This window comes from Epinephelus lanceolatus, chromosome 4, assembly GCF_041903045.1.
Source record: "Epinephelus lanceolatus isolate andai-2023 chromosome 4, ASM4190304v1, whole genome shotgun sequence".
NCBI lineage: Eukaryota > Metazoa > Chordata > Actinopteri > Perciformes > Serranidae > Epinephelus > Epinephelus lanceolatus.
Genome location: NC_135737.1, coordinates 18,518,038 through 18,545,217, shown reverse-complemented (window position 1 = coordinate 18,545,217; position 27,180 = coordinate 18,518,038). Strand labels below are relative to the sequence as shown.

Below are 27,180 nucleotides of genomic sequence, written 5' to 3'. Positions count from 1 at the left end.
CCCATAATTCCTATCCAGCTGTTCAGCCTAATATCCATCCAGTCATTCAACAGTTTCTCCTTACTTCAAACTGTTCCCATTGAGGATTAATAATTCATTCTGTGGACTTTATAGTCATCAAGTTTAGTTCTTTCTTTGTGCTAATCACCCGTCTGAGGTTGAAGTGTTCAGATCTACCTAAACATGGTGTGAGATGTTTAACAGGGTATAAGAGGCTAAAGGCAGCCCTCACTCTCCGCATGACACCCTGCTGTATGACACTAAGGAGCTTGCCAGTCGCATGCTTTGTGTGTGTGCCAAACCTAAACTCTGTGAACATTAAGAGGATCACTGACTAGGTGACAGAGCAAAGAAATAGGAGTTAATGTCCCTTTATCTCAGCCATAGGGGCGCTTTCACACGTCAACCTTTGAAGTGTCAAGCTGTTCCGTGCTGCTGAAATGCGAGGCGCGCGGCACGAGCAGCGTGCACCTATGGCCGTCCTTGGTATTTACCGCAAGGCTGGCTCTCAGATCTGCTGGAGGATTTGAATATTTTATGAGCCAGGGAAAATTGGATCTGTCAGTGGAGCTGTGCTTTTACTGCGCACCTCATTCCAGGTCTTTGATACAGACATGTCTTTCTGTCCCTCTCAATGAGCAAAGATGCTCCCACCGTCAGATGGGAAAGAACAGAGATGACACCCACACTGAGTCATGGATGAGACTGAGAGGAGGCTGAGCGGGAAAGGTGTAATACCACCTGTGTCACTCACCTAAAGTAGATCATCATTTGGCTAACAAAACCGAGGCATTGAACAGGAATAGAAATGTCCCTCTCTCTCTTTTAATAGCTTAAAATGATCTGATGTAAATATAATTCACTTTCCTCAAATAAATGCTTTGAGCTCTACAGTAGATCAGATGATGTCCTATTGTTTCAAAGCTTTTCACCGACTTGGCATACTGCGCCTAAACTGATCAGCAGTAGGCGAGATTGACTAAATAACCTCCTCATGTTCTCCAGCCGACTGCATCGCCAATTATAACAACCAGATGGAAAACAAGCAGACCAACCTCATGGTGCCAGAATCAGGCGTCTATGGAGATGTAGACTTGTCCAACAAGATCAATGAGATGAAGACCTTCAACAGCCCGAACCTAAAAGATGGCCGTTTTGTGGGTCCAGGGGGCCAGCCGACGCCGTACGCCACCACCCAGCTCATCCAGTCCTCCATCATGGGCAACAACGTTAACTCAGACAGAGGAACTGGAGGGAGTGGAGGAGGACTCCTAGGTGGAGGGGAGATGAATGAAAAACACTGCTGGAAGCCCACCTCAGTCCAGCAGCAGAAACAGGAAATGGGCTCCCAGCTGCAGTACAACATCATGGAGCAAAACAAGCTGAACAAGGGTGAGTGTGTGGAATACGCAGCAGCCATGATTAAAGAGGTCATCTCCGAGCCATGATCTTCCTCCACTTGATTTTCCCCTCTGTTCTCTCCTCTCCCGGCTCTTTCAGCCTCACTGTGGAAGCCTGTAGAAGAGTTTCATGCTCATATTTACCTTGGTTCTGTCTCGCTCCTTTTCAGTCAACATACATTCAGTCACTCTTTCTTTCTGCCTGTCTGTACGGCATTCATGTAACCCCCTCATCACCCTCCATGCAATCATGTGTAATCTTTGCCGCTTAAACGTGGGCCAGGCCTGAATTGCTGTCGTTGTATGGTATCTGGGTTGTCTCTTTGTGATGAAGGCAGGTGTGAGGGTTTATCTTTGGTATCAGATTTCTAAAGGAAAGACAAAGATAACTCTTGGATCTTTAACCGCTTTGAACGAAGCTATCATCACCTGGTTGTACCTGCAGAAAGGAACCACATCTGGTGTGATAGTTTTGAGATTCTTGTGCAGATGTTGCATGTGTTCACATACTCACCTGAAAATTATAACGCATGAACTGCATGCCTTCTGTCCTTTGCATTCCTGTTATAAATGATCATACGTCATTTCACATTTCCATGGTAAGGTGGTTTGGTGCAAAGTGGATGCTTTGCTTTGCTTGAAACTTTTTGAGTTGGCACGATGTCTGCCGGGGGCCCACACTAACCTTTAGCTCCATTCTCCCCACCATCAGACCGCTACAGAGGAGGTGACAGCCCAATGCCAGCCACCATCCCCTACAACCAGACCCATGACAGCCACACTGGAGGCTCCTACAACAGCTCTGACCGAGGCAGCAGTAGTACCTCTGGTAAGAGAGTTGGGGCATAAAGGAAAATACAAAACAAGCTGCAAAAAGGGCAGTGCGAGGATGTAAATTAAACACCTCCTGAGGCTCTTTCTCTCACTTAAAATTAATAGTTTTGTTTTTGATATTTTGCTCGATTTAATCTGTCAAATTTTCCCACCTTATTATTTTTTGTGAACCATATAATCCATATACCTCCGCAACTCCATTTGAAAATCCCAATTTTCCTCAAAAGCAATAAATCACCTCGAGACGCTAATAATGCGTGCTTTAAAATGCTAATTTGATTAATTTCCATGTCAGCCTATCTTGAGGAGAAATTGAAAGGGAGATGCCTTCAGAAAGTCGAAAATTGCAGAACAAAAAGAGAAATGGAGACTGACAACAGTGCCTCCAAACAAAGGCGCATCGTGCCAGGCATTCGCTTGTGCCTTTTGTTTCCTGGGTGCAATGTCATCCAGGGGATGTTTAAAGCAAATTCAATAAAAGGAGCTTTTTATTAACTCTGCTTTTTTTGTTTTGTTTCCCTGCTTTCTATTTCATTTCTCAGTTTGTCCTTGCATAGTTTGCATTGCTTCCATTAATTGGCTTTACTTTAATTCCACTATGGAGCAGCCTAATTTCATCAGGGCCTCAATGTCTGTCCGCGGACAAGGACAAATGATAACACATTGCAGACGGCATGCAACACTGCCACCTTAATGCCATGTATCCATTCTGATATTGCGTTTGAAGTTCAAGCCATTAAGGAGAAGCCTTTAGTGCTCGATGCACCTCACAGCTCATTGGTTCACAGTTCTAATAGTTTGGTATTAATTGGACCCTTTTCTGCCGTTTTCTTTCTACCTTTCCGCTTAGTACTCTGTAATACCACTGTAGGGAAATGACTGTGTTTTATAGTATTTCCCATCATTTAATAACTGAGAGGTATGTGTGCACACTTGCATTAAAGTGGAGGGTTGCATTAGCCTTTGCACTCTGCCGTGTAAAATGATCTTTTCTTTGTTCGCCAGCCTTGTTAATGCATTTTATCTGCTGTCAATTCCTCACTCATTACCTTACTATTTCTTCAACATTAATAATTGATGTGTTTTTCAGAGACAGAGCAAGTTATGTGTCTATAGGTGTCTTCTAAGTGATGGAGTGCTGTTTTTTCCATTTGAGCAGGGAGTCAGGGTCAGAAGAAGGGAGTACGCACCCCCAAACTACCCAAACAGAGCACAATGAATTGGGCTGACCTTCTGCCCCCTCCCCCTGCAAACCCACCCCCAAGTCGGAGCACAGAGGAGTACTCTCTATCCATGGAAAAAAGGTGGGACATGTCTGCACAGACACAAAGACACAGACAATCTGACAGGCATTCAGGCACTGTATTTAAATACGAGTTCAATCGTCTTGCCTTCTCTCCTGTTTCTTGCCTTCAGTGCAAGCATTTGCCCCAAGGCTTCTCTATCTATTAGTGCTAGACTCATGTCAAACCTTGATAGAAGGATGCCATGAATATTTAGTTTATGTTTTCCTGGTTTCAGTATGTGAAAACATTCATGTTTTTTTGTGAGTGATATGACGATAACGAGGCTGGTTTCTCTCTGCTGGCAGCTGTGAACCAGACATGCAGTGCCCCATGCCCCCCTCCCACATGTACCTGCAGCCTGATGAGCTGGAGGAGGAAGAGGAGATGGAGAGGGGGCCCACTCCTCCCATCCGAGGGGCAGCCTCTTCCCCCGCAGCTGTATCTTACAGTCACCAGTCCACAGCCACTCTCACACCCTCACCCCAGGAGGAGATGCAGCCGATGCTCCAAGATGCACCCGACAGCCATGAACGCAGGTACACCTGCATGGCTTCTACAGGCGTAACAAGTAGTGAAAGAAGAGTGGTCAGCCTGTGTGCAGGAAATATATCTCCCAAGCATTTGAAATTCACAACTGTTTCCATGTTTTAGCACATTAACTCCTATCCTATATTGCACAGCACTCTTGGCCATTTTTCAATAGCATATCTGAGGTTTTAGATTGATTTCTTACCTTCACGGGAGCCATTTGTTTCACATCATTTCAGTACAGCATAAAAATCACCCGCAGTGATTTGAGAGTTGTTTGAAATAAGTAATACATCACAGTCTACATTTCATTTTTTTGTCAAAGCAATAATATCACTGTGTAGTAATCCAGCTGTGAGCAGGAACTTGTCCATGTTAGTGTGCAAAGAAATGAAGACATCTTACTTTCAGGATTAAACTGCCAAAAAGCAGCCAGTTCAAAGTAAGATACAAAATTGGCATTTATATTTTCTCATTTTCTGGATGTGATTTCTGGACACTGTTGCCATATACTCTTAAATCCTGAGTTTAAAAGTCCACTGTTCAAATGTCCAGTGGATTTAAAGAGACATATTGGCAGAATGGAATATAATATTTATAAATATGTTTTCATTCGTTTATAATCACCTGTAACTAAGAAAGAGTCCACCATGTTGTTACCATGTTGTTTTCATGTCAGCAACAGTTGATCTCCCACACACTTGGCACACAGGAGAAGTTTCAGTTGGTTGCAATCTCCAACCTCACCACTAGATGCCACTAAATCCTACACAGTAGACCTTTAATGTGATTGGATGTACCTCAGAAATCATCAGCATTAATATAAATTACATATGATTTGTACTTGGCACCAATACCAGGATTGGAAATGCCTCCGATACTGCCTAATATACTGCATCAGGTATCGGTAAGTACAAGAGTCTATAGACTGATCCCATACCAATGGTAATCACAATGGTATCGGATCAGTACTCTATATCAGCCGATATGCAAGTACAGGTATCGCAATCTGCAACAGGAAGGAAAAATGGTATGGGAACATCTCTATTATTTATCAAAAATATGACGGGTTTCTGTGTGTTTCTCAGGCGCCACGCTGTGAGCCCCCCACCCCCTCCAAGGCCCCTCTCCCCTTCACACACATATGGGTACATCACCAGCCCATTGGCCTTGGACACTGACGGTATGGAGGAGGAGGAGGATATTTTGGAGGAAGAGGAGGAGGAAGGTGACGAGACAGATGCAGAGGTGGCCAAGATGCACTACCACCACACTCACCCCCACACACACCCCCACCATCCCCAGATGCATCCGCGAAGGTTGCTGCTACGAGGGCTCGAACAGACGCCCGCGTCCAGCATGGGCGACCTGGAGAGCTCGGTGACCGGCTCCATGATCAACGGATGGGGGTCGGCTTCTGAAGAGGATAATGTCTCTTCAGGGAGGTCCAGTGCCGTCAGCTCATCAGATGGATCCTTCTTCACTGATGCTGACTTTGCTCAAGCGGTTGCCGCAGCGGCAGAGTATTCAGGCCTCAGGGTGGCCAAATATCCCAACACACTGGGCCAAGACGTCGGAGGAGCTTCAGGTGGGTTTTTATATGGTTGCCCAATGTTTACAAAATATGTTGCTGCAGGAAATTTTAGACGTAGTATAAGCAACCTGTTCCCTTTTCTTTTGTCAGCGCGAAAATACCAAATAAACCCGTCAGGCCACCGTCCTGGCAGCCCGGTGTCTACAGACAGTAACATGAGTATGGCAGTTGTACACAGGAGGCCTCCCAAGAAGCAGAAACAGCATCCTGCAGGTCATCCAGGGAACCAGCGACGTGATGCCTACAATGAAGGTATACATAAAAAAACTGCAGTATTATAAACTGAAATTCTGTAAAAATCATACAAGCTAGACATGTACTGCATGTTTTTGCATGTAGATTTCTTCTTAAATATTTAAGATTAAATGAGCTGGATTGTTGGTACAAACCTATTATGTTATATACAAATTAAACATCCAGGGTTTCTTTTTTAGAAAATAATCTGTAGGTCTAATAATGGTCTGAAATATTGCAGCTATTGATAATCTTCCATACGTTGAAGTTAAGTTGATATTAGGTATGTACATGTTTTATCTGTAAAAGGTATTAATGACTTAATACAGCCAACAGACTTATGGAGAGACATGTAGCAGTGGTAGCGGTTTAGCTGTATCCCACAAGTACACAGATGGCCAGTTTGTATCAATGGCTCTGCCTCTATTCCCTCTACAGATATGGAAGGGAAAAGTGCAGTTTACTGTGATGTAGTGTCCGTAAATGACTGAGTATGGGTGTGCCGTGAGCCAGAGTTTTAATCATCTTCTCTCATGTGTTTATGCACATGCATACATGGCATCACTCCTAATCTGTGACGGTGCTGAACAGATCGGGCGAGTGGTGGGCTGGAGGCCAGGGCCGTGGTGGGGAGTGGGAGGGGGGCAGGGGCTGTCTCAGGGGAGCTCTGCCCAGCTTGGCTATGCTGACACTGGGATGTCTCTCCACTCTAGCCACTAATGAAATTGATCCAGGTGCTGTGGCTCATACTGAAGTGCCACCTTTCACTCGGCAGGAGCCGAACATAAACCAAACAGGGGCTAAATACCAGAGCAGCTGTACACAGAAGGAAAAGCTTTAACCTTGTTAAGTAAAAGAGCAATTGACTTTTACAGCATCATTCTTTACAACACACAGCCTAACAGTGGAAAGCCACTTTTTTTCTGGCTGTTTCCTTCGTGCTTTGATCTTGTGGAAAGATCTTTTTTTTTTTAATATATCTGTATGTGAGTGTGTGCACACACTCACTCTGCTGTGTACAGTATGTGCTGTCCCAGAGCTGGCTCTCTTCTTAGTGTCAGGTGTCCTTGAGTGTTGGAAGCACTTGACAGGAAGATTTAATATCCCGCTCACTGGGAGCCAGACCAGCTATATCACTGCAGAAAATCCAACACCCCCCCCGAACCTCCGCCTCCTGCCATCATCCTTATATCCTGGCTTCTTCCCCATCCGCTGCCCCTCCCTTTGGAGTGATCTCTCCATCCCTTTCCACTCTCTCCTCCTCTCCCATGCTCCCCTCTCCTCAGTCTTTGTTTGAGCAGCGAGGGGGCAGACTGACAGCTCTGGAGCTCTGTCTGTCCATCAGTCCTCCTGCTGATTGCATTTGATCTGAATGGATTGTTTTTCATTTGGAGGTTATTGCCTCCCCCTGCTCCCCCTCTGTCTTCCCTTCAACCCCCACCCTACATACCCTGTCTGTGGTGTGGGAGACTGGCGCTGAGGTGTTGGATGAAGGAAATTTAAAGGAGGACAGCAAGAAAATACTTACTATGTTTGCTATGCACACAGTGCATTGTAATGTGCATTCCTGTGTGTTTCTATAAATAGTTTTACATCTCTCTACCTTTTGAAGAACTCAGGATTGAGACAACTATCCAGGCAGCGTCACCAAATACACATAAATAAGATCACTTAAAGTGCTGGTAAAAAAAAAAAAGGCAGAAAAACAAGTAAACCAGCAACCCCCCCTTGCACCCCAGCAGCCTCCTTTCCCCACCCCTACCCTTCTCTGACCCACTCATTTCACTCTCGTTTGCACAGTGGACTCTAATGCCTTTGTCTACCTCCTCTCTGAACTTATCCCGTTCCTGTCTCTTTTCATTTGTCTCAACCTTGTCTACCTAATTAACCACCAGGCCCTCCAGTACATCCTCCTTGGCAAGCCCAGAGACACTTTTCAGGCCTGAGCTCTGTCCTCACCGATATTTCCTCATAAATCTAACAGGCGCTCTGCTCCTCCCTTGTAGTGAGCCATATCTCACAGACTGTGGCATTGATCGGACTCAGACTGAGGCAGGACTCAAGAGGCAAGAGAGATATTAAAAAACTGCAGACGCCTCACTGCTGTATGATATTGACTGGCCCCCTTTTGTATTCAGGAGGAGTGGTTGGAGGTGGAGGATAATCAGAAGAGTGTATTGAAGCCGCCTGATTCCGCCAACAAGACGCAGCAAAGACATCACCTGCCCCATTAGCCTTTCGTGTGTAAAAACGGAAATAAAGGCTGTGATTCTCCAAAGAGTCCCATGTTCTAAAACGAGTCTAAGGTGGCCTTCGGAATGCAAGCAAGGTGTGAGAGCTGGCACTTGCTTCGTTTATTAACTTTCTAATCCTATGTGGATTATGGGTCTGACCGCCGACAAAACCATCCTTCAGGTTGGAAGCTGATTAGAAGATGAAAAGCTATCGATCGAAGGCAGATAAGGCTTTTCTCTCAGCGTTTTGTTTAGATGGCTGTGTGATGTGTGAGAGGCCAGGCGGCCCACTGGCTGGCCTTACATGAATAATGGCTCAAGGACAAGCAGCATTGATTCATCGACAGGGGAAGTCGAGCAGGTCAGAGAGCCAGCTGCTGACCGTCATGCTCCCCTCTTCCTCCTCTCAAATCTCATAACTCTCTGGTCAGATTCAGCCTCTCTAGTGTCATCTGTTTTGTTTACTGTCTGTGCGGAGGAGTTTCCTTTCGGCAGAGCTATGTGTACAGCTCTAAGTGTATGAGCACAAGCTCCAGCTGTGTTTGTGTATCACCTTGCAGGTGTGAGACAACAGACTGACAGATGGTACACACTGAAGTTTCAGGAGTACACAGATTCTTGTTCCTCAGTCTTGTGCAATTACCTAAACCCTAGGTTCTGATGTCAGTGGTTAATGTGTCCTTACTTCCTGTGTTTATCCATCAGATCTCCCCCCTCCTCCTATCCCACCTCCAGCAGTGCTTAAGTCGCCTACACATCCCTCCAAGGCAGCCCTGGAGGGCCGGGGAGTGATTTCCCCCAAAGCAGGTGAGGCAGGCCGAGACAAGAGAGGAGGGACAGTGGGCTATCGGCCCAGAGAGGGCTCGGACACCAGAACCAGCTCGTCTGAACGCAAAGACGCTCAGGAGAGACAAAAGAGTGCCCATGGAGGGAAAGGGAATAAACATGAGGGTAGCACTGCCAACAAGGCACGCCAACACGCAGGTACAATAACAAATACAATGTGAGGGAATCCCTCGACACTGTGTGCAGTGTTTCTGATTACGCAAGTCTCAATTCATCCTACGATTGTTTTTTGTCCCTAGGTTCAGAGGACATTATGCCCTATAGCCGACCACAGTTCCCCACAGTCAACAGCCCTCGAGACCCAAGCTCCTCCAGCTCCATGTCCTCTAGGGGTTCAGGGGGCCGGCGGAGAGGAGAAGGAGGCCGCAGAAACCCTGCAGACATGGGCCTCAACACCACGGGGGCCTTCCAACCAGGAGATGAAGAGCTAGAGGTACAGACTTACAAAGTACTGAGGCTATCCCTAGACCTCTACTACTACTCTCGGAACACCTGATAAAAGGTGTCATGTCGACCGTATTTTTGTTGATTTGGCATCAAAGTAATCCATAAAAAAAATAATAATAATTAAAAAAAAAAACATATTTGCGTACAAACTTGACATTTTGAATATTGTTTCCTCAACATGCTACCAGCCTGTTAGTTAGCTGTTAGCTGCACTATTTTAGTGGAGGGGACCATGAAAATAAGAGGCAAACCGTTTAAACAATTAATATGTCTCACTAAAATAAGTGGTGGTTGATAGACCAGATACAAATTTAACACCAACTCTTGTTTTCTCCACAACTCCACCAGTTTCTCCTCCTTTCCAACATAACAAGGGAACCGAGACTTGTTCACATTCTTGTACCTCACTGGAGTCCCCTCCATGTTTACTGTCTACCCAGTTTACTGCTCTTTGTTTGGTGCTGTAGAGCACACAGCTATTGGTTGGTAATAGTGGTGTAAATCAAAGTCTCATCATGCTACTATATCAAATTGATTCTTTGGTCAACGATACAATACTTGCCGATAGCACAAAGTCTGCCATGATACGATTTCGATACGATACAGGGGCCTGTGAGCGATAAGTTAACCTTCAGGGCTTTCTGCCAGAAAGATCTTAGCGAAAGAAATCTTTTCAATTTTAACCCAAACGCTGATCTTTTTCATAAAACTAAAGGTCTACTGGGCTTAAGCCCTGAAGGCAACCTTCTCCCAACAGCCATAAAACATGGATTAATAACAAGATCATTTAACAAAGGTATTAATTTAAGCTCAATAATAAATGGTTCACAGACATGTCAGTTGTGTTTTGCTAGTTACCCATTATTAGCTCAACCATATTTACATTGTATAAATTAGCCTAGCACTAGCAGACGTTCCTCCATTTGTACCTTATAAAATTACATGTATTATTCATGCTTTTTCGTACTCACTGTTGGTTTAGGTCACTGCATCTCCCGACAGAACAGCACAGTTGAATTTCAGCCTGCATGCATGTGTTTTTAACTGAACAGAGTTGCTAATGTTGCTGAGAAGTAACGTTACGTCATGTTTTATCTCGTAAGAGCATTGTTTACGTATAGCACATGCTCTGTCTGTTGACCCCTATTTTTCTCCGAAATTGAAAATATATTCCACACTTCTGATTTATTCCTGAGCAAAAAACGTTATCCTCATCGTACTTCTCTTGACTGCTTGCCATTTGCCTGCTGCTGCCTGACAGTGACATGGACTTTCAAAATAAAAGCGTACCTAAAGATGACGATGACGATCAATGTTTTCACTTTGCATCCATGATACTAGATCGTTGATCATTGAATCGATATATCGATCTAGATCAATGGATCGTCTCACCCCCAGATGTTAACAGTGTTTGTGTCATTGAACGTAACCATATGCATGAGCCAAAACTAAAATGGATAATTAAACGTTTGATTTTGTCGGAACAACAAGACGAGGCAAAGTCTGACTTTAGACAGAGAAGATGACCTTACACCAAACATTCGGGAACATGGAAGCACGCACCACCTTTGGTAAAACTCTCATGAATTTATTCTGACAGTGGAAATTTTCCTACGACAGTGAAACCGCTTAAGTCATTTGACATAAGGCTGGTATTAGCCTCTCTGTATTGCAAATCTATTTTAGTTATCGGCTGACATATACGCAGATACAGACATATATGTCTACGATGAAGCGAATACCAGAGGATTGATCACCCGAGTTATGAAAAACTGATTATAACCAAAATCTTTGTTTTTTTGTTTGTTTTTTTCCCAGATGGTAGAAAGCTGAAGAACAGAGGAGGAAACCGAGGAACTGTCCTGATTTTTCCAATAGTGGAGCACCATTGTTTCTCTTACGATTTTAAATATCTCAGTATTTCACCATCATGTTGGCTGCCATCATACTGTACATCAGTAGTGTTTCTTTACATCTGGAAAACAGACCAATGTTTTTTTGTTTTGTTTTTTCTAACTTATCATTTTCTATGTCCATTTTAAAAAAGGAAAGAGTGTCAGAAGATAAAAGAATGGTGCATTCAAAACAAAATACGCAGTAGTATATTTATGTTTAATTCCAATGCAATATGGAGTGAAATCCTACTCCAGACATTGACATGACTCTGCTTGCCTCTACAAGAACTTTGGAGAGCCGATACAGTCACATGTTACTGTAATAAAATACCTGCGAGCAGAGAGGGGTGGACTGTCTGTAAATATACGTGTATACATGATGTCCTCTTTGTTTTACCCACTGTGGTACCTCAAATTTGTCTTCCTTGTTTTATTTTGCGAATTCTAATTTTATTATGCCAGTAAATATAATTATTATTTTATCATTTCCATCCATGTTGTAAATTGCTATATTATTTAGCTGCCCCAAGAAAGTGCCACTTTGGGATTTTTTTTTTCTTTTCTTTTGTTTTTTTGTAATGCACTGTTATGTTTCGTGTTGTTGTCAATGTTTGTTATTTGTTTTACTTTGGTTTTAAAAGCACAATCACTAAACTTTATTTTAAACCATTCTATCTATTAACCTTTTTGTCTTACTGGAGGAAAACAGGTATGACAAAAGAGTCTAGTTAATCCTGATGATGATGACGATGATGATGATGTAGGTAAAGGTTGCTGTTTACGAAGACTGTGCTTGAAAGGAGACTCCTTGCGTTGTGATTATCTCCCTCTCCAGTTCTGACGCTAGCTCAAGTGATGAAAAAGACAGTTAATGTGAGTCATAGCTGCAATGTATATATCTTTTCGCATTGACCATGAACTCAGCTATTGCACATTGATCGAAATGGTTACATTGTCTACTAATGCACTTAAACGAATGTCAAATACAGGAAACAAGAGTCACTTTGGGAATCTGGAGAGGTTGGAATTGGACAAGAAGAGTCTCTTTTCTTGATAAGGCAGGGGTGATGGACCCCTGTTTTTTTTAATGGAGGAAGGGTGCTGTTGTTTATTCATAGGACATCTGCAAACATTTGTTTCGTAAAGCAAAAAAGTAAAAAGAACTAAAAAAAAATGACGAATAAAAAAGTTCAAACTATACATGCTCCTCTGGTAATTTGTCAACATTCTCTGAAAGGATATGGGTGACCATGGTTCATTATGTCAGCAACTCCCACAATTTTCTGTCACACAGTACAAAGTTTCTTCTTAAGAAGGTAATTTTTCTAAACAGTTGGGCATTGTAATTTCTAGCAGAAGTGAGTTAAAAAGAGCATTTGTTGGGGACAGTATGCACTATTGATGATTACAGGTTGTTCGGTCTTAAAGTATCAAAAGCTGATTAATCAATTTTCACTAAAATTAAGGCCCCTTATAAGTATTAAATGTTCTTAAATAACATTTTGTGAGGTAAATTTTGTAGTTCCATTTCAATATGTATAATTGTCCAAAAACATTGTATGCTAAAGTTTGCACAAATTTAATCATTACTGCGGTGGGTAGTGGGATTCTGTTAGTTATGGATTCCTGCAAGAAGCATCTGAAAAGAACAACTGTTAGCTCCCTTACTGACCCAATGACTGACTACTTCTTGATAACATAACACAAAGGTCCCTTTACACGTGGGTGTTCAACTGCCTAGCAAATGGGGGAAGTGAAAGGTTTCAGATGAATGTTGATGTTACATTTTTTAGGACATACTATACTATGACTTTTTTCCCTGACATACATACCATGATATTTTTTAGTACAATTTTCTGGTATATTATACTATGACTTTTTTTTTATTACGTGCTATATTATGGCATTCTTTAATGCATTTTTCTGGCATACTATATTATGACTTTTTTATGACATAATATACTACAATTGATTTCTTTATGACATATGATACTCTGACATTTTTTAGTAATTTTTTTCTGGCATACTTTACTGTGACATTTTTATGGATACTATACGACAATTTGTTTTTACATTTTATAGCATAAGATACTTTAACTTTTTATGACTTACTATACTATGACATTTTAGTTATAATTCCTGGCATAGTATACTATGACTTTTTTATGCCATAAAATACAATAACATTTTTAGTATAGCTTTCTAGTATACTATACTGTGACATTTATATGGCATAGTGTACTATGACTTTTTTTTTTTTTTTCATTTTTCTGTTATACTTCTGACATTTTTTCAGTGACAGACTATCCTTTGACTTTTTAATAATATACTATATTATGTCAGTACATTTTTCTAGTACAAGATATGATGATTTTTTATGACATACTTTAATACAATGCTCAAAAAACAAGGTAACAATTAATCATCACATTATAACACCAAGTCAGTTCAAGGATAACTTTGGTATTTTTCAACCTGGGCCCTATTTCCCCATGTGTATGTGTGCGTATGATTCATAGGTACAACTCGTTCTAAAATTGGTTCAGTATTGAGGGAGGCGGCAGCCACGAGGTAGATAAGGGGGCAAATGCGTCCCGTATAAGTTTGCGCATTAAAAGTGCTTTTTTTCGCCACTGACCGGTTCAGATCACCAGTGCTATCTCTGTAAATAGCATACTAAGCATTTCCCTGACCCTTCACCTCCTCCTGGCTGTGACGTCATCTCGCGAGAGCTTTGCTTGTTGCTGGAAGAAAACAGGATACAATATATATGAGGGCAAAGTATGCAACAGTAAATGTGTGTCTCAGAGACAATTCTAGGTATCAGTATTACATGCATAAAGACATATTAGTTATACTTACTTGATGGATAGTTGACCATTTGGTCCCTGTGGTTTTGGCCGCCTCCTCCAATTTATGTTGGGTACATGAAAACAGGTATCCAGCACTGCCCTGTTGATCAGAGGGGGGAAATCCTCTAACGTAGTTACACAGCGTTTGGTAGTTTCTGTATCATCCCAGGACACATCGAGACCATGAATATTGGGCAGCAGGTCCCACTCGTTGCAACACAGACATTCTTCCTCTGTGGGCATGGAGTCACAGCAACCACAGGAGCACCACCAGTCCTCAGAGATTCGCGTTCGTGCAGCCACTGCTTCACCCTCGTCTGCCCGTTGGCCCTTTCTCTCTGTCCTCGTCTGCTCTTCAATTTGTAGGAGCTCCTCGTCCGTATACTCGGGCTCAAATAAGTATGGGCGGCCATCATAATAAAAGGGCTCATCCTCATTCTCGAAATCGGGTAAATATGCAGCCATGATACCGATGCAGTAAAACTCTCAACTGTACTCTGGGACAACCAGCGCCACTCTGAGCGGCGCTCAGCATGGCTCCTCTGTTTTCTTCCGGCAACAAGCAAAGCTCTCGCGAGATGACGTCACAGCCGGGTGAAGGGTCAGGGAAACGTTTAGTATGCTATTTACAGAGATAGCACTGGCGATCTGAACTGGTCAGTGGCGAAAATAAGCACTTTTAATGCGCACACTTATACGGGACGCATTTGCCCCCGTTACCGTTTTAGCTCGTTTCGCGGCTCCCGGTTGCATCCGCCTCCCTCAATACTGAACAATTTTAGAACGAGTTGTACGTATGAATCATACGCACACATACACATGGGGAAATAGGGCCCATGTTGAAAAATACCAAAGTTATCCTTTAAACTTGAGGGATATCAATCTGTCCATTTAGGAAGCAGAAGTGATTGTGAATCAATTTCAGCTGCTTTGGTGCAAATGAAAGTGACAGCAGGTGCAATGGAGAGGCAAAAGCGAGATAACCCCCAAAAAGGGATGGTTTTATATGTGGTAGCCACAGAGAGTTCCTCGCTCCTTATCCTTCCTGACTGATTCTTCTCTAGTTTTGTGTTCTGCTAGCAGCATGAGGAGGTGCCTGCAGCTAAATTAGGTTGCACAGGTAGTCTAGCTCCCTCGAGACGGTACATCCATACCTGTGGTCATAAGAAGGTTTGCTGTGTCTCCCAGCAAAGTCCCAAGAGCGTGGAGGAGATACCATGAGACTGCCCATTACACAAGGAGAGCTGGACAGTGCCGTAGAACAGCATTAACCCAGCAGCAGGACAAGTATCTGCTCCTTTGTGCAAGGAGGAACAGGAGGAGCACTGCCAGAGCCCTACCAAATGACCTCCAGCAGGCTACTGGTGTGACTGTTTCTGACCAAACTGTCAGAAACAGACTCCATGAGGATGTCATGAGGGCACAACATCCTCTCGTGGGACCTGTGCTCACAGCCCAGCACTGTGCAGCTCGATTGGCATTCACCAGAGAACACCAGAATTGACAGGTCCACCATTGGTGCCCCGTTCTCTTCACAGATGAGAGCAGATCTGAGCACATGTGACAGGCATGAAAGCATCCGGACGCACTGTAGTGAACGTTATGCTGCCTGTGACATCATCCAACAGTGATGGGTCAGTGATGGTCTGAGGAGGCGTATCCTTGGAGGGACACACAGACCTCCATGTCACAGCCAACGGTACCCTGACTGCTGTTAGGTACCGGGATGAATTCCATAGAGTGCTTCTAAGACCTTGCGCTGGTGCAGTGAGCCCTGGGTTCCTGCAGGACAATGCCTGGCCTCATGTGGCCAGAGTGGGTGGGCAGTTCCTGGATGACAAAGGCACTGATACCACTGACTGGCCCTCCCATTCCCCTGACCTAAATCCAATTGAGCACCAATGGGATGTTATATATTGGTGCATCCAATGCTGCTAAGTGCCGCCACAGACTGTCCAGGAGCTTACTGAAGCCCTGATCCAGCTCTGAGAGGAGATCCCCCAGGACACCATCTGCCAACTCATCAGAAGCATGCCCAGATGTTATTGGGGCTATACACACTACTGAGCCACATTATGAGTTGGCATAATAAATGTCGATGATTTTTGTTTCTATTGACCACTGTTACATCATTTTGTTCTTAACAAATTATACAATCTACATCAGTGAGATGTATATATCATGTATATAATTTTTAGTGCATTTTTTGGACATACTATACTATGCCTTTTTCAGTTACATAGTGTGATATTTTTTATGACATATTACATATATTTTTTACACCATTTTTAACGACATACTATACTATGATATTTTTAATACACATTTCTGGCATACTACACTATTTCAATTTTTTTGAACAAACTACACAATGACTTTTTTTAACATTTTATGGCACATCATACTATGATTTTTTTGTCACTTTTTAATAACATATTATACTATAACTTTTTCAGTACATGTTTCTGGCATACTTTGCTGTGACTTTTTTAATGACATTTTTTTCTGGAATACTACTGTATGTGTGTTGGTGACGTGACCTGTAAGAACTCAAAGTTGCAAAATGGTGCTGAAGAAGATCTTAAAAGGTATTCATTTTGACTTAAGGATTTTGGTATATACCCTGTGTTAGTATCTACAGCAAAAGGGGCTTTGGATTCACTAAAAAATCTCTTATGTGCATGCACATTTTTGAAATCATACTTATACTGTAAAGCTGTCCATATGCATTGGTAAATGTCAATTATTGGGAAACTGAGTGCACATACACAAGCCTGATTTCTGCTCCCACAGTCAGTGGTGTCATAAATAGATTCAAAAGTAGATGCATCCTTAATCACCTGTTTGCATAGCAACACTTGTGCCTGCTCTGCCAAGCTTTAGATCTGTCAAAACAAAGAACGACAAGGACAATTTCTCTGATGTTGTCGCATCGGGGCTCTACAACAGTGCTAGAGCACCTGTCATTATGTGGAAACTATACACACAGATGTAGATATTTATAGGGGCTGGATCATTCATTCACCACATATCACTGTAGCAGTGACACCTCAGTCACCGCTGATGATCATCTTTAAATTAACTGACGTTATAGTTTATACACAACAATGGAACAGAGTAATAAGCTATGTCAGGCTTTGGCTACACATGCAACACTAGAATTAATTCAGCGTTGGTTTTAGTCTTTTCATAGGATTAATTAACAATGTAAAAACATAGCAGGGTTATCATTCTTAACCATTAGAAAACATGAAACATCTCCATAAACATGAAAACAATTTTACTTTCTATTAATATTTATGGTTATTAACCTATGTGCAAAGTATACAAACTGCAGAAAACAATTCATAAAAGCAATAATTTTATTTTATTGAAACATATGTTGCAGCAATAATTGAAAAGCATCATAATAAAGCTCAATGTCATTGCCTCTATTGCATTCTAATATGAAATGATCTGAGCTGGCCTCACTCGAAAGGACACACTGTACTTCAACAACACAGTCAAGGAGAGAGCTATATCAATATTCCTGGCTCAGAGGCCAAACAGCCCTTTCTGTTGTGTACAGTAGCTATTCAAATGTATTACCTATCACTAATGCCAATTCCATTAGTGTTCTCCATTACTCACAATATCAGCATCCCATGTCATTTAGTAAAGGCATTTGGAGCCATAGAGGGAGGCTAAAACCAATGGTGAAGGGATTATATTCAATTTGACAGGCCTAGATTGCTGCCAATTAGGCGTAAGGAGGCTTCAATGAGGTTACATAAGAGAGCGAATACAGTGCTCATCTTCTTTCTCATCACTCACTAGCCAATGGGATAGCTGCTGACGCGGCAAAACAAAATATCCATAAAATGAGAAGATGACATTGTCGCCACACGGCGACTCGAGACAGCAACTTATCCTAATTGGAAACTGAAATACATTTGTTCCAGTTTATTACATCTAACCTGTCGACTGCTTGTTCTCACAGAGGCAATAACCTGGCCTATGGGAGTCTTTAATGTCAACCAATGTCTGTCTGGCTTATTCAAACATCAGTGATGAAGAAAGAGAGATGGTTCCTCCCCTTTATACTCCCTCCTGAGCCTCCAAGAACCGGAATGGAAGTCCTGTTTTTACAAGCTAATGACTGGTGCTACCGACCTCAACAAGCTGGAGCCTCAAGAGAACGACCACTCCGAGTCCTCTGCTGAAAACTATCACAGCAGTGAGAGATTTAATGTCCACTAGATTAATTTATTGCAACATCTGGATTGTTGTCTTTTGGCAAATTCAATATATTTAATTTTTTAAATGTAAAAATACAGGCAATCTAATCAGCAGCCTTTTTTCCCATAGAATTTTCACATCTATTATGCATACTTATTATCTTTATAAAGAAAAAAATCTTGTTAGTGTTGACATTTGATGTTTACAGAGACAAATCAAAAATGAAAACACATAATTCAGTAATGTATTCATGGTTTGGATATGACAACTGTGGTCTCCAAATTCCCACTCCCCTCCTCCTCCTCCTCTGCCTCTCAGCCTTCGGAGCTCCCTCCCCCCTTCTTTCCCCCAGGTGTTCTCTAATAAGCACCTTTCTAAACAAGAACAAATTTGGAACAGGGGAGAGCATCCCCTTATGCCTCCATCCATCATTTTAATGAGTGGAGGTGTGTCCAGGCCCCACAATGAGATGCAGGTGATTAAGGATATTAAGCGGATATACTGGCTGCCAGGGTTATTCACCCCATAATGGCATGAATATGCACAATGAGGCTGGATGGTCTTTGGTCTGGTCCGTACAGTTACTCTACCTGTGTGCTTGGGGGAAGGCTGTAGTGGCATGTCTACCACATTAAAACTGGGGGAAGGGGAATGAAAAAGGGAAGTGTGTGTGTTTTTGGTATAAAGCTGGATTTTCCCTTCCTTATTTTAACATGTTCAGAAACCAATTACGTTCCAAACACACACACAAATAAAATATATTTCTATCATTAATGCACCCATAATTATTAGAAGAAAAAATGATTAGGAAACTTAATTATGTTTTTTTCCCAATGGACAAAGATACTTAAAGCAGAAATCAGCTAACAGGAAAAATGGCGATAAATGGTCTTAACAGACCTTTTTTCAACAAAAATTATGACATTGTTTATTTCCCATGAATGGTTAACTCATATTAATGAATAAACAGATGCTTTAAAAGACACTACATATATTTTTTGCATTGTTTTTGTCCTCACAGCTCAAAAAAGAAAACAGTATGTGGATAACTTCCTGAGATGAATATTCTGTGTAGATAACAGTAAAATGCATTATAAGCTGATAGTTTCACTGGAAAATCAAATCTAAACAGTATTTCCCCTTTTCATTTTTCGGTGGCAGTCAGATCCCCCATCCATTCCAATGGACGAATATTTTTATAACAATCCTGAGTAAAAGCTCTAAATCTTTCATATGATTTTTTTATGTGTATAAGTACTGCAACATCTCATGTATAAACACAGTTTCAAAACAAATCTGATTGATTGATTGACTGAAAGGTGCCTTACGCTTCCTACTTGCCTCATAGTCGGCCACGCTTGTTAAAAAAAGAGGGCGTGGCTCTAGCACAGTCCACTTTAGATGATGTGTAACACAGTGAGTGCTTTATAAACATCCCATCAAATAAGTCTGTGCATGTGGGTGGAGTCAGATGACAGTAATCATAGATCTGGGCATCCTGACGAAGTCATGTCGATTGGAATGGACAGGGGATCTGAATAGGTTAAAGATTCTCTCAGGCCTAGTCCACACAGACGCAGGTCTTTATATGAGCAGATTTTTTCGCTCCTTAATTCTTAAAAACATTCCCAATCACACAGAATGTCTTTTTTTTAAATTGTCCAATTAACAACACAAAAGCACAACTGAGGTGGTATCAAGAGCATGCCAATCCCACAGGTGGCGATACAATTGTAACCCTAAAGCAAAGAAGAAGATGCCAGCCAATCAGCTGCCTGAAAAAAAAAGCTATTACCAATTACCTATTGCCTGAAGCAGTGACCTCCGAAGCACACTCTGATGCCTCAATATACTGAAAGAGTAACTGTACATTTATAGCCTATGTAAACATGTAAAAAGTTAAAACTTCCAGTGTTTATCACGTCAGCCACTGCATAAAATGCCGCCTCATTTGTGACACAAACAACACACACACTCAACACTGAAAAAAAGACTTTCAAAAAATCTTTAACCAAAATCTTTACACAAGGTTTGTAAACTGAATATTCTGGGGTTTCAGACTAATGGTGGGACAAAAGAAGAATCACCTTGGGCTCTGGGAAATAGCCATCCACCCATTTTCAACCGCTTATCTGAAGCCAGGTTGCGGGGTCAGCAGGCTGAGCAAAGTATTCCAGATGTCCCTCTCCCCAGCAATGCGTTCCCGCTCCTCCTGGGGGACCCCAAGGCGTTCCCAGGCCAGATGAGATATGTAATCCCTCCAGCATATTCTGGGTCTGCCCCAGGGCCACATACCAGTGGGATGTGCCCGGAACACCTCTAACAGGAGGCACCCATCCTGATCAGATGCCCAAACCACCTCACTGACCCGTTTTGACGCGGAGGAGCAGCGGCTCTACTCTGAGCTCCTTACCCTATCTCTAAGGCTGAACCCAGTCATTACCCATAGTTAATGCCCATAGGTGAGGGACAGGACGTAGATGGAAACCAGGGCCACGGAGGGCAAGTTTTGTTTTGTTTTTCCAAGTTTTCAGTGGGAAATAGTGATGACAATATTTACCTATCCTGTAACATTTTATAAAGCAAACACTTAATTCATTAATTCATAAAGATAATTGGCAGATTTGTTGATAATGAAAATAATTAGTTAAACCACTAACTGGTTACAAACACGTCTTTAAAGACTGTCTCAGTACTGTTTGTAAAACAGCTGCATTTTTAAACTTGTTTTATTAGGATGCATGAATATTTCTCCATATTAATAATAAATGTATAATTATATTAAGAAACGCCTTCAAGAACTAATCTTTCATTTAGACATGGTAAACAGTGTCTGCTCAACTGCAGATTAAGCCACAAAACTGCACAAGCAGAAAGAGATGACAGAAAATGGGCTTGGTTGTAATAATCTTTACAAACTTGAAAAGAATAAACAATCCCCAGTGGACCACTGATTGCACTAAATGGGCTAAAAAAAATCTGTAATATATTTTTGTTTCTGAGGTCTACAAAATAGCACCTGCAAAAATGAAGTTCACTGTCTTCCCATTAAAGGAATGCAAGCTCTAAGTGAATGAGTCTAATTTCTCAGAATTTCTCAGTACATTTACACCCAAGATTTAAAATAGCAATGCCAGTATGAGGCCTAATTATTCTGTATAGGATCATGCTAAACATGTACACATCTGTAAAGCACACTAACCTCTCCTCCTCTTGCAGCTTCCCCTTCTTTATGCCTTCAGTGTTTCAGTTTTGCAATCAATAATTTAAACTGCTGTTGCTTTCAGCCCTATCCCAGCAGCCAGAAACTAATTTCTTTTGTGCACATTCAGGCTGTCTCTCATTTCTGATCGCCAAACTGCTTCATTAACCTCCTTCCCAAACTAGGAGGTAATTAAGTGAACAGCTGTGCACTGTCTGACAACTCATCTTACTGTCGCTATCCTCAGCGAGAACGTCAGCGAGGAACCCGCCATCACAGGTGCACAGTGTGTAGACAGCTTAGCAGCACCTCTCCAAAGCCATTTACACTCCAGCTGCAGGTCAAACGCCACCTCTTCAGACAATCAATCAAAACTCATTTACGTTTAATGATCTCACCAACCAACTCATCACAATTTCACATCATTACAAAAAGTTGTTTTTAATCAATGTTAAACACTTAGGCTTGTTTCGACTTGTGAAAATTGAGCTGAGATGAGTTATTGTAAAAGATAGCCGTCAGTGGTGAGACTGCCAGACGTAATGAGAGAGGGAGTGTGGAAGCCAGCCAAACCCAAGTTTTTTTAATAACTGGGAAGTAATCTGGGTGATTTGTACATCCATTTGTCACTTAGCCAGTCATTCTAACCATCCTTATTTAGTGCCGATGGGGTCCGCACAATTAACCCAGACGAATATGGCCTCCTTGTGCCGTCGCCTGGAATCTTCCCTCCCTCAGCTTTTTCTCTGCTGTCCTCTTTGCATCTGTAAGCTGATCTCACCATCTAACATTTAATATCACCAATGAGTAATTGTCTTCATCAAAGTGCTTATGATAATTATTGATAGTGTTATAAGCCCTTTGATTATTAGTAGGATAAATTAATTCAGACTGCGCTAGGTCTTATAATTGGCGCTCTGATATGAGAGTTTTTAAAAAGCAAATTAGACACCTAACAGAAGTCTAAGGAGGCCAGGTTTACTGTGACTAAATTGCAAATGCGTCAGTCAGAAAAGAAAAGCTAAATTATTCAGTGTGCTGAGAGGAACAGTTTCTTTAATCAACACTTGCAAAATATATTCCAATCACAGTCACAGTGCATCGACAAGACGATCAAAAATTGAAGCTAATAAGTGTCTAATGAACATATACTGTACAATACAGTACAGTAGGCTACATGCTGTAGCAGGGGGACACCACCCAATATGACCCAACTTCAGCCATGGATGGTAAAAACAATGTTTCATAACAATTGCGACAATTTTAAATCAATTTCTCGATGTAAAAAATATTTTTGTAAAAAGACACAGACACACCAAACCTACATCAAAGAAATAGTGGCGACAAAGGCTGACTGTTGTGTTGCCTGTGTCTCAGCCAAAAAGTTGCACTTGAATACACCGCAAAGACTACAGCCAACTAGCACGTATACGTTCGGCACATATGTTCGGCGCCTGCGTGAAAGGAAATAACTATAGCATAGCAGCAGGTGGCAGTAGTCTGTATTTGTCATTCAAAAAGGAAAACCAGACTGGACAGCTATCTTTTAACACCTTTCTGAGGCATTCTGCATGGTGTTGACACCATGTGCAGACATAGCAATTTTCAGAGTAATTCCAGGCCCCCAAATAATTAGGAAAACAACAAAAGACAGCATTGCCTTTGCAACTCTACTAGCACGTAGGAGAATACTATTAGAATGGAAGTCACCATTTGCCCCCAAAACATCTCTATAGCTTTTAGACCTCATGCTTTTCTCAAACCTGGGGAAAGTTAAATATATTCTAAAGGGGTCATCATTTTATCTAACTACAGATTGTTTTGGATTACTGTCCATTTACATCTCCAACTATATTGTCACTGACTCAACCATTATGTCAAGAAGGAAGAGTCTAGTGTCACTGGTGCAAGACACACTGCAAAAACTAGGGTGACGGATGCTAATTGATGGCCTATCAATGGCTGACCAGTGTCAAGGCCTTTAGTCAATACCCTTTAGTAAACAAAACAACAGTCTGAACCCAACGGCAAAGATACAGTTTTTTGTAGTTAGTTTCAAGCTCATCAAGAAGACAAGCTTTTGCCTGCAACATGAATTTGATACTATAAAATTTGTTTTACAAGATGAAGGTACAGTATTCCTTCATACCGACCACCCGGAAACTAATATTAGAAGAGAGGGGCACCAAAATTCAGCCCTCACTAACGAGAAAGGTTGTCTGTTAAACACTGCAACACTTCACAAAACTTCAACCAACTGTGGTCAGGTGAAGAAAATAATTTGCTCCAAGGTCCATTTTATTTGAAAAGCCCTACACCTACAGCACTTTGGATGAGGATGACTGGCCTGGCACTAACATTGCAACAGAGAGGCTGTTCTCTGCTGGTGGATCATAATGCTATGTTCATAACGCTATGTTCATAACACAGCAGAGAATTTTTTTCCCCCACATTTTACAAAAATACATCTTATAATAATTACAATAATAACTTAGACTTATGTAGCGCCTTTCAAGGGACCCAAGGATGCTTTACAACAACAAAAATAACAATCTAGCAACCAAAAGCCAGGGTGAACAGTTGTCTTTTCAGTGCAGATTTAAAAATGTCCAGTGTTGGCGCCTGGTGAATCTCCATGGAGAGAGAGTTCCAGAGGGTTGGGGCTGCCACACTGAAGGCTCTATCCCCAAATGTTCGCCTCCAGGTGTGAGGGATGTTGAGGAGACCGAAGTCAGAAGACCACAGGTTCCGTGAGGGGGTGTAATCAGTGAGGAGGTCTGATAGGTACAGTGGTGCAAGGTAGCCTCACGTCACCAGGCTCTTCGCCTGGTTTTTATTCACTCTGAATTTTGTCTGGATTCTGGTTCCGGTCTAGAGAGTAGATGCAGAATTCAGAAAAGTAAAACTTTAAATTGTGGCGCACCATCGATTTGGGGTGATGAGGGGTGTAAGAAAATCGATTAACTTAATGGCTTGGGGCTTTTCTTGTAAATTATATTCTTTAAATTAAAAGTTTCACGGCATTTTTATTAGCTTGGTGCTTTTATTTTGGCGGAAAGGCGCATCCATCGAATTCCGGATCCTGTCTCACTCGCCCTGGTTCCGGTTCCTAACCAAAACGGCCACTAACGGCCCCAGACTAGGGCAAGGTCATGGCGAGCTTTATAGGCGAGGAGGAGGAGTTTGTAGGTGATGCGGAACTTGACTGGAAGCCAGTGTAGGTGTTTGTGGGTGGGGGTGATGTGCTGCCAAGACTTGGTCTGGGTGAGAACCCTTGCAGCTGAGTTCTGCACATACTGCAGTCTGTCCAAGGCTTTGTTGGGGAGCCCAGACAGGACTCCATTACACTAGTCCAAATTTAGCAAGTCATGTTATCTGCATTCCAGTTTGTGTGTCTGCCAGTTATGTTTCACATTGCATTTTAGTAAATTAAGGTTAAGAGTGAAAGGTTTAGTTAAGTGGAGTAAGAGGCTCAAACTAGAGCACATCTCTATTTATTTAATTAAAAAATCGGTTTTCAAGCGAACTGAGACACCAAAAATCCCACCACTACTACCTTGAAAAAGATGTTTGCAATGGTTAGTGGGGGTGGACATTATGCAGAAAATCTGTAATCAAGGTAACGTAATTTCATTGGGCCTCGAACTAATGATTATTTTAATAGATGATTTATCAATCCATTATTTTATCTATCAATCAATTAGTTGTTTGGTCTATAAGATGTCAGAAAATGTTTAAAATTGTCAATCAGTGGTTTCCAAAGCCTAAGATGATGTCCTCAAATGTCTTGTTTTGTCCACAACCCAAAGACATTCAGCTGACCATCATGTAGGAGTAATGAAATCAGAAAATACTCACATTTAAGAAGCTGGAATCAGAAAATTTTTCCTCTTTTCCTCTAGAGTTACTCAACCCCGATTGATAAATATCAAATTAATTGGGCGTTAATTTAATTTTTGACAACAAATCAATTATTGGATTGGTGTTTTCAGCTCTAAATTTCATATTGTGATTATTATATATGTAATGTAGGCAGTGGCATAAGGTAACTATGATGAGTCAAAGTGCACGCTATGCACAAATCGTTTTGTCACATGATCAGAGACTTGACATTGGATAACATAAACATGCATATTACCCAGTAATCATCAATACATATCTGTATATAACAAAAAATGCCAAAGAAAATAAAAGATTATTCATTTGATTTAACAAATTTAATAGTTTATTTATAGTTAAAGAACAGTTGATTTATAGAATTGTTGATTTATGGTTATAGAATAAGCATATCATTTTGTATAGATGCTTTTGACTATTTTACAAAAAAAGATAAAATAAACCTGATGGAGATGGGTTTGCCATATAGGGCATATACAGCAAATGGCACTGTTTTTAATTTAATGAGAGTTCTTCTTTGAACAAAAGCATATTCTCAATTTGGCCATCACTCATTAGGGCCCATTCTCCCCCCTACACAATGTTGGAGGGCCCATGTAGTATCTGATGTGCTCTCTGTATGGGGCCCCCACCTCACGGGCTCCTGCGTAAGCACACTGCCTCCATTGTCTATATTTAAACCCCTGTATGTAGGACTGCAAAAACTTTTATTTTCATAATACGTTGATTTGGGGTGTCGGTGGCTTAGTGGTAGAGCAGGCGCCCCATGTACAAGGCTGTTGCTGCAGCGGCCCGGGTTCGACTCCAGCCTGTGGCCCTTTGCTGCATGTCACTCCCTCTCTCTCTCCCCCCCCTTCACACTTGTCTGTCCTATCAATTAAAGGCGAAAATGCCCCCCAAAAATATCTTTAAAAAAAATAATAATAATAATATGTTGATTTGCTAAGTTAATTTATTGTTCATCAACAGAGTGTATAATGCACTGACACTGCATTCTCCAGCAAACAGTCCAAAATCAAAAGATGTTGAATTTACACTGACACAGAAAACATGCCAGTCCTCACCTGATAAACTGGAACCAGTGAAGCAGCGTTTTTGCTTAATAAATAATAATAAATGTAAGCAATTGATTATTAAAATGGTTAGCTTTTAAATGTCTGTCAATAAACTAAGCAAATAGTTGACTAATCATCTCAGTACTGCTTTCAGAATCATTTACATTTTCTGAAAATCTAACTGAGAAACCACAGAAAGCAACAGGCACATGGGAATGTTTGTTTTTGCGGAAATGAAGTAAATAAGATATTTCATCACATTGATGCAAAAAATCTGTCAGTTCTATATTACCATAAACAGTCTAGTTCAATGATCTGCAACACTGCTGCAATGGTGGGATATAACCAGGGATGTTAAAAGGATTGATTCTGTAAAGATGGTACAGTAATATCTAGATTTATTGCCTTATAGTATCTTCATGGTCCTACTTTAGAGTCCTATTTCATCAAGTGTTCATATTATTTTGTCTACCCCCTGTGGATTCTTAATAGCTCCTGTCCAAAACAATATTTTTTCTATTACAAATATGATTGACTTCTGCTCAATTGCAAAATAGAACACTAATTAAAAGCCACCCTCACACAGAGAGAGAGACACAGTGTAGGTGTGTGAATCTGCCATCCGCTCATTTCCCTGTGAATTCACAGAAACCCATTA

General features: G+C 41.5%; 1 protein-coding gene across 8 annotated transcripts in view; it reads left to right on the top strand.

Moving 5' to 3' along the window:
• robo1 (roundabout, axon guidance receptor, homolog 1 (Drosophila)) overlaps positions 1–12,496 on the top strand; it is a 266,076-nt gene extending 253,580 nt beyond the window's left edge. For 5 of the 8 annotated variants that reach the window (XM_078166986.1, XM_078166987.1, XM_078166988.1 and 2 more), the window contains 9 exons: positions 1,006–1,392; positions 2,113–2,229; positions 3,394–3,538; positions 3,826–4,056; positions 5,137–5,636; positions 5,733–5,894; positions 8,816–9,094; positions 9,196–9,389; positions 11,222–12,496. In XM_078166986.1, coding sequence (XP_078023112.1) covers positions 1,006–1,392; positions 2,113–2,229; positions 3,394–3,538; positions 3,826–4,056; positions 5,137–5,636; positions 5,733–5,894; positions 8,816–9,094; positions 9,196–9,389; positions 11,222–11,236 — 2,030 coding nt within the window. In that variant the 3' untranslated portion in view covers positions 11,237–12,496. The remainder of the gene's footprint in view (positions 1–1,005; positions 1,393–2,112; positions 2,230–3,393; positions 3,539–3,825; positions 4,057–5,136; positions 5,637–5,732; positions 5,895–8,815; positions 9,095–9,195; positions 9,390–11,221) is intronic. The other 3 variants (XM_078166992.1, XM_078166991.1, XM_078166989.1) reach the window with 3 other exon arrangements.
• The last annotated feature ends 14,684 nt before the right edge of the window (positions 12,497–27,180 follow it).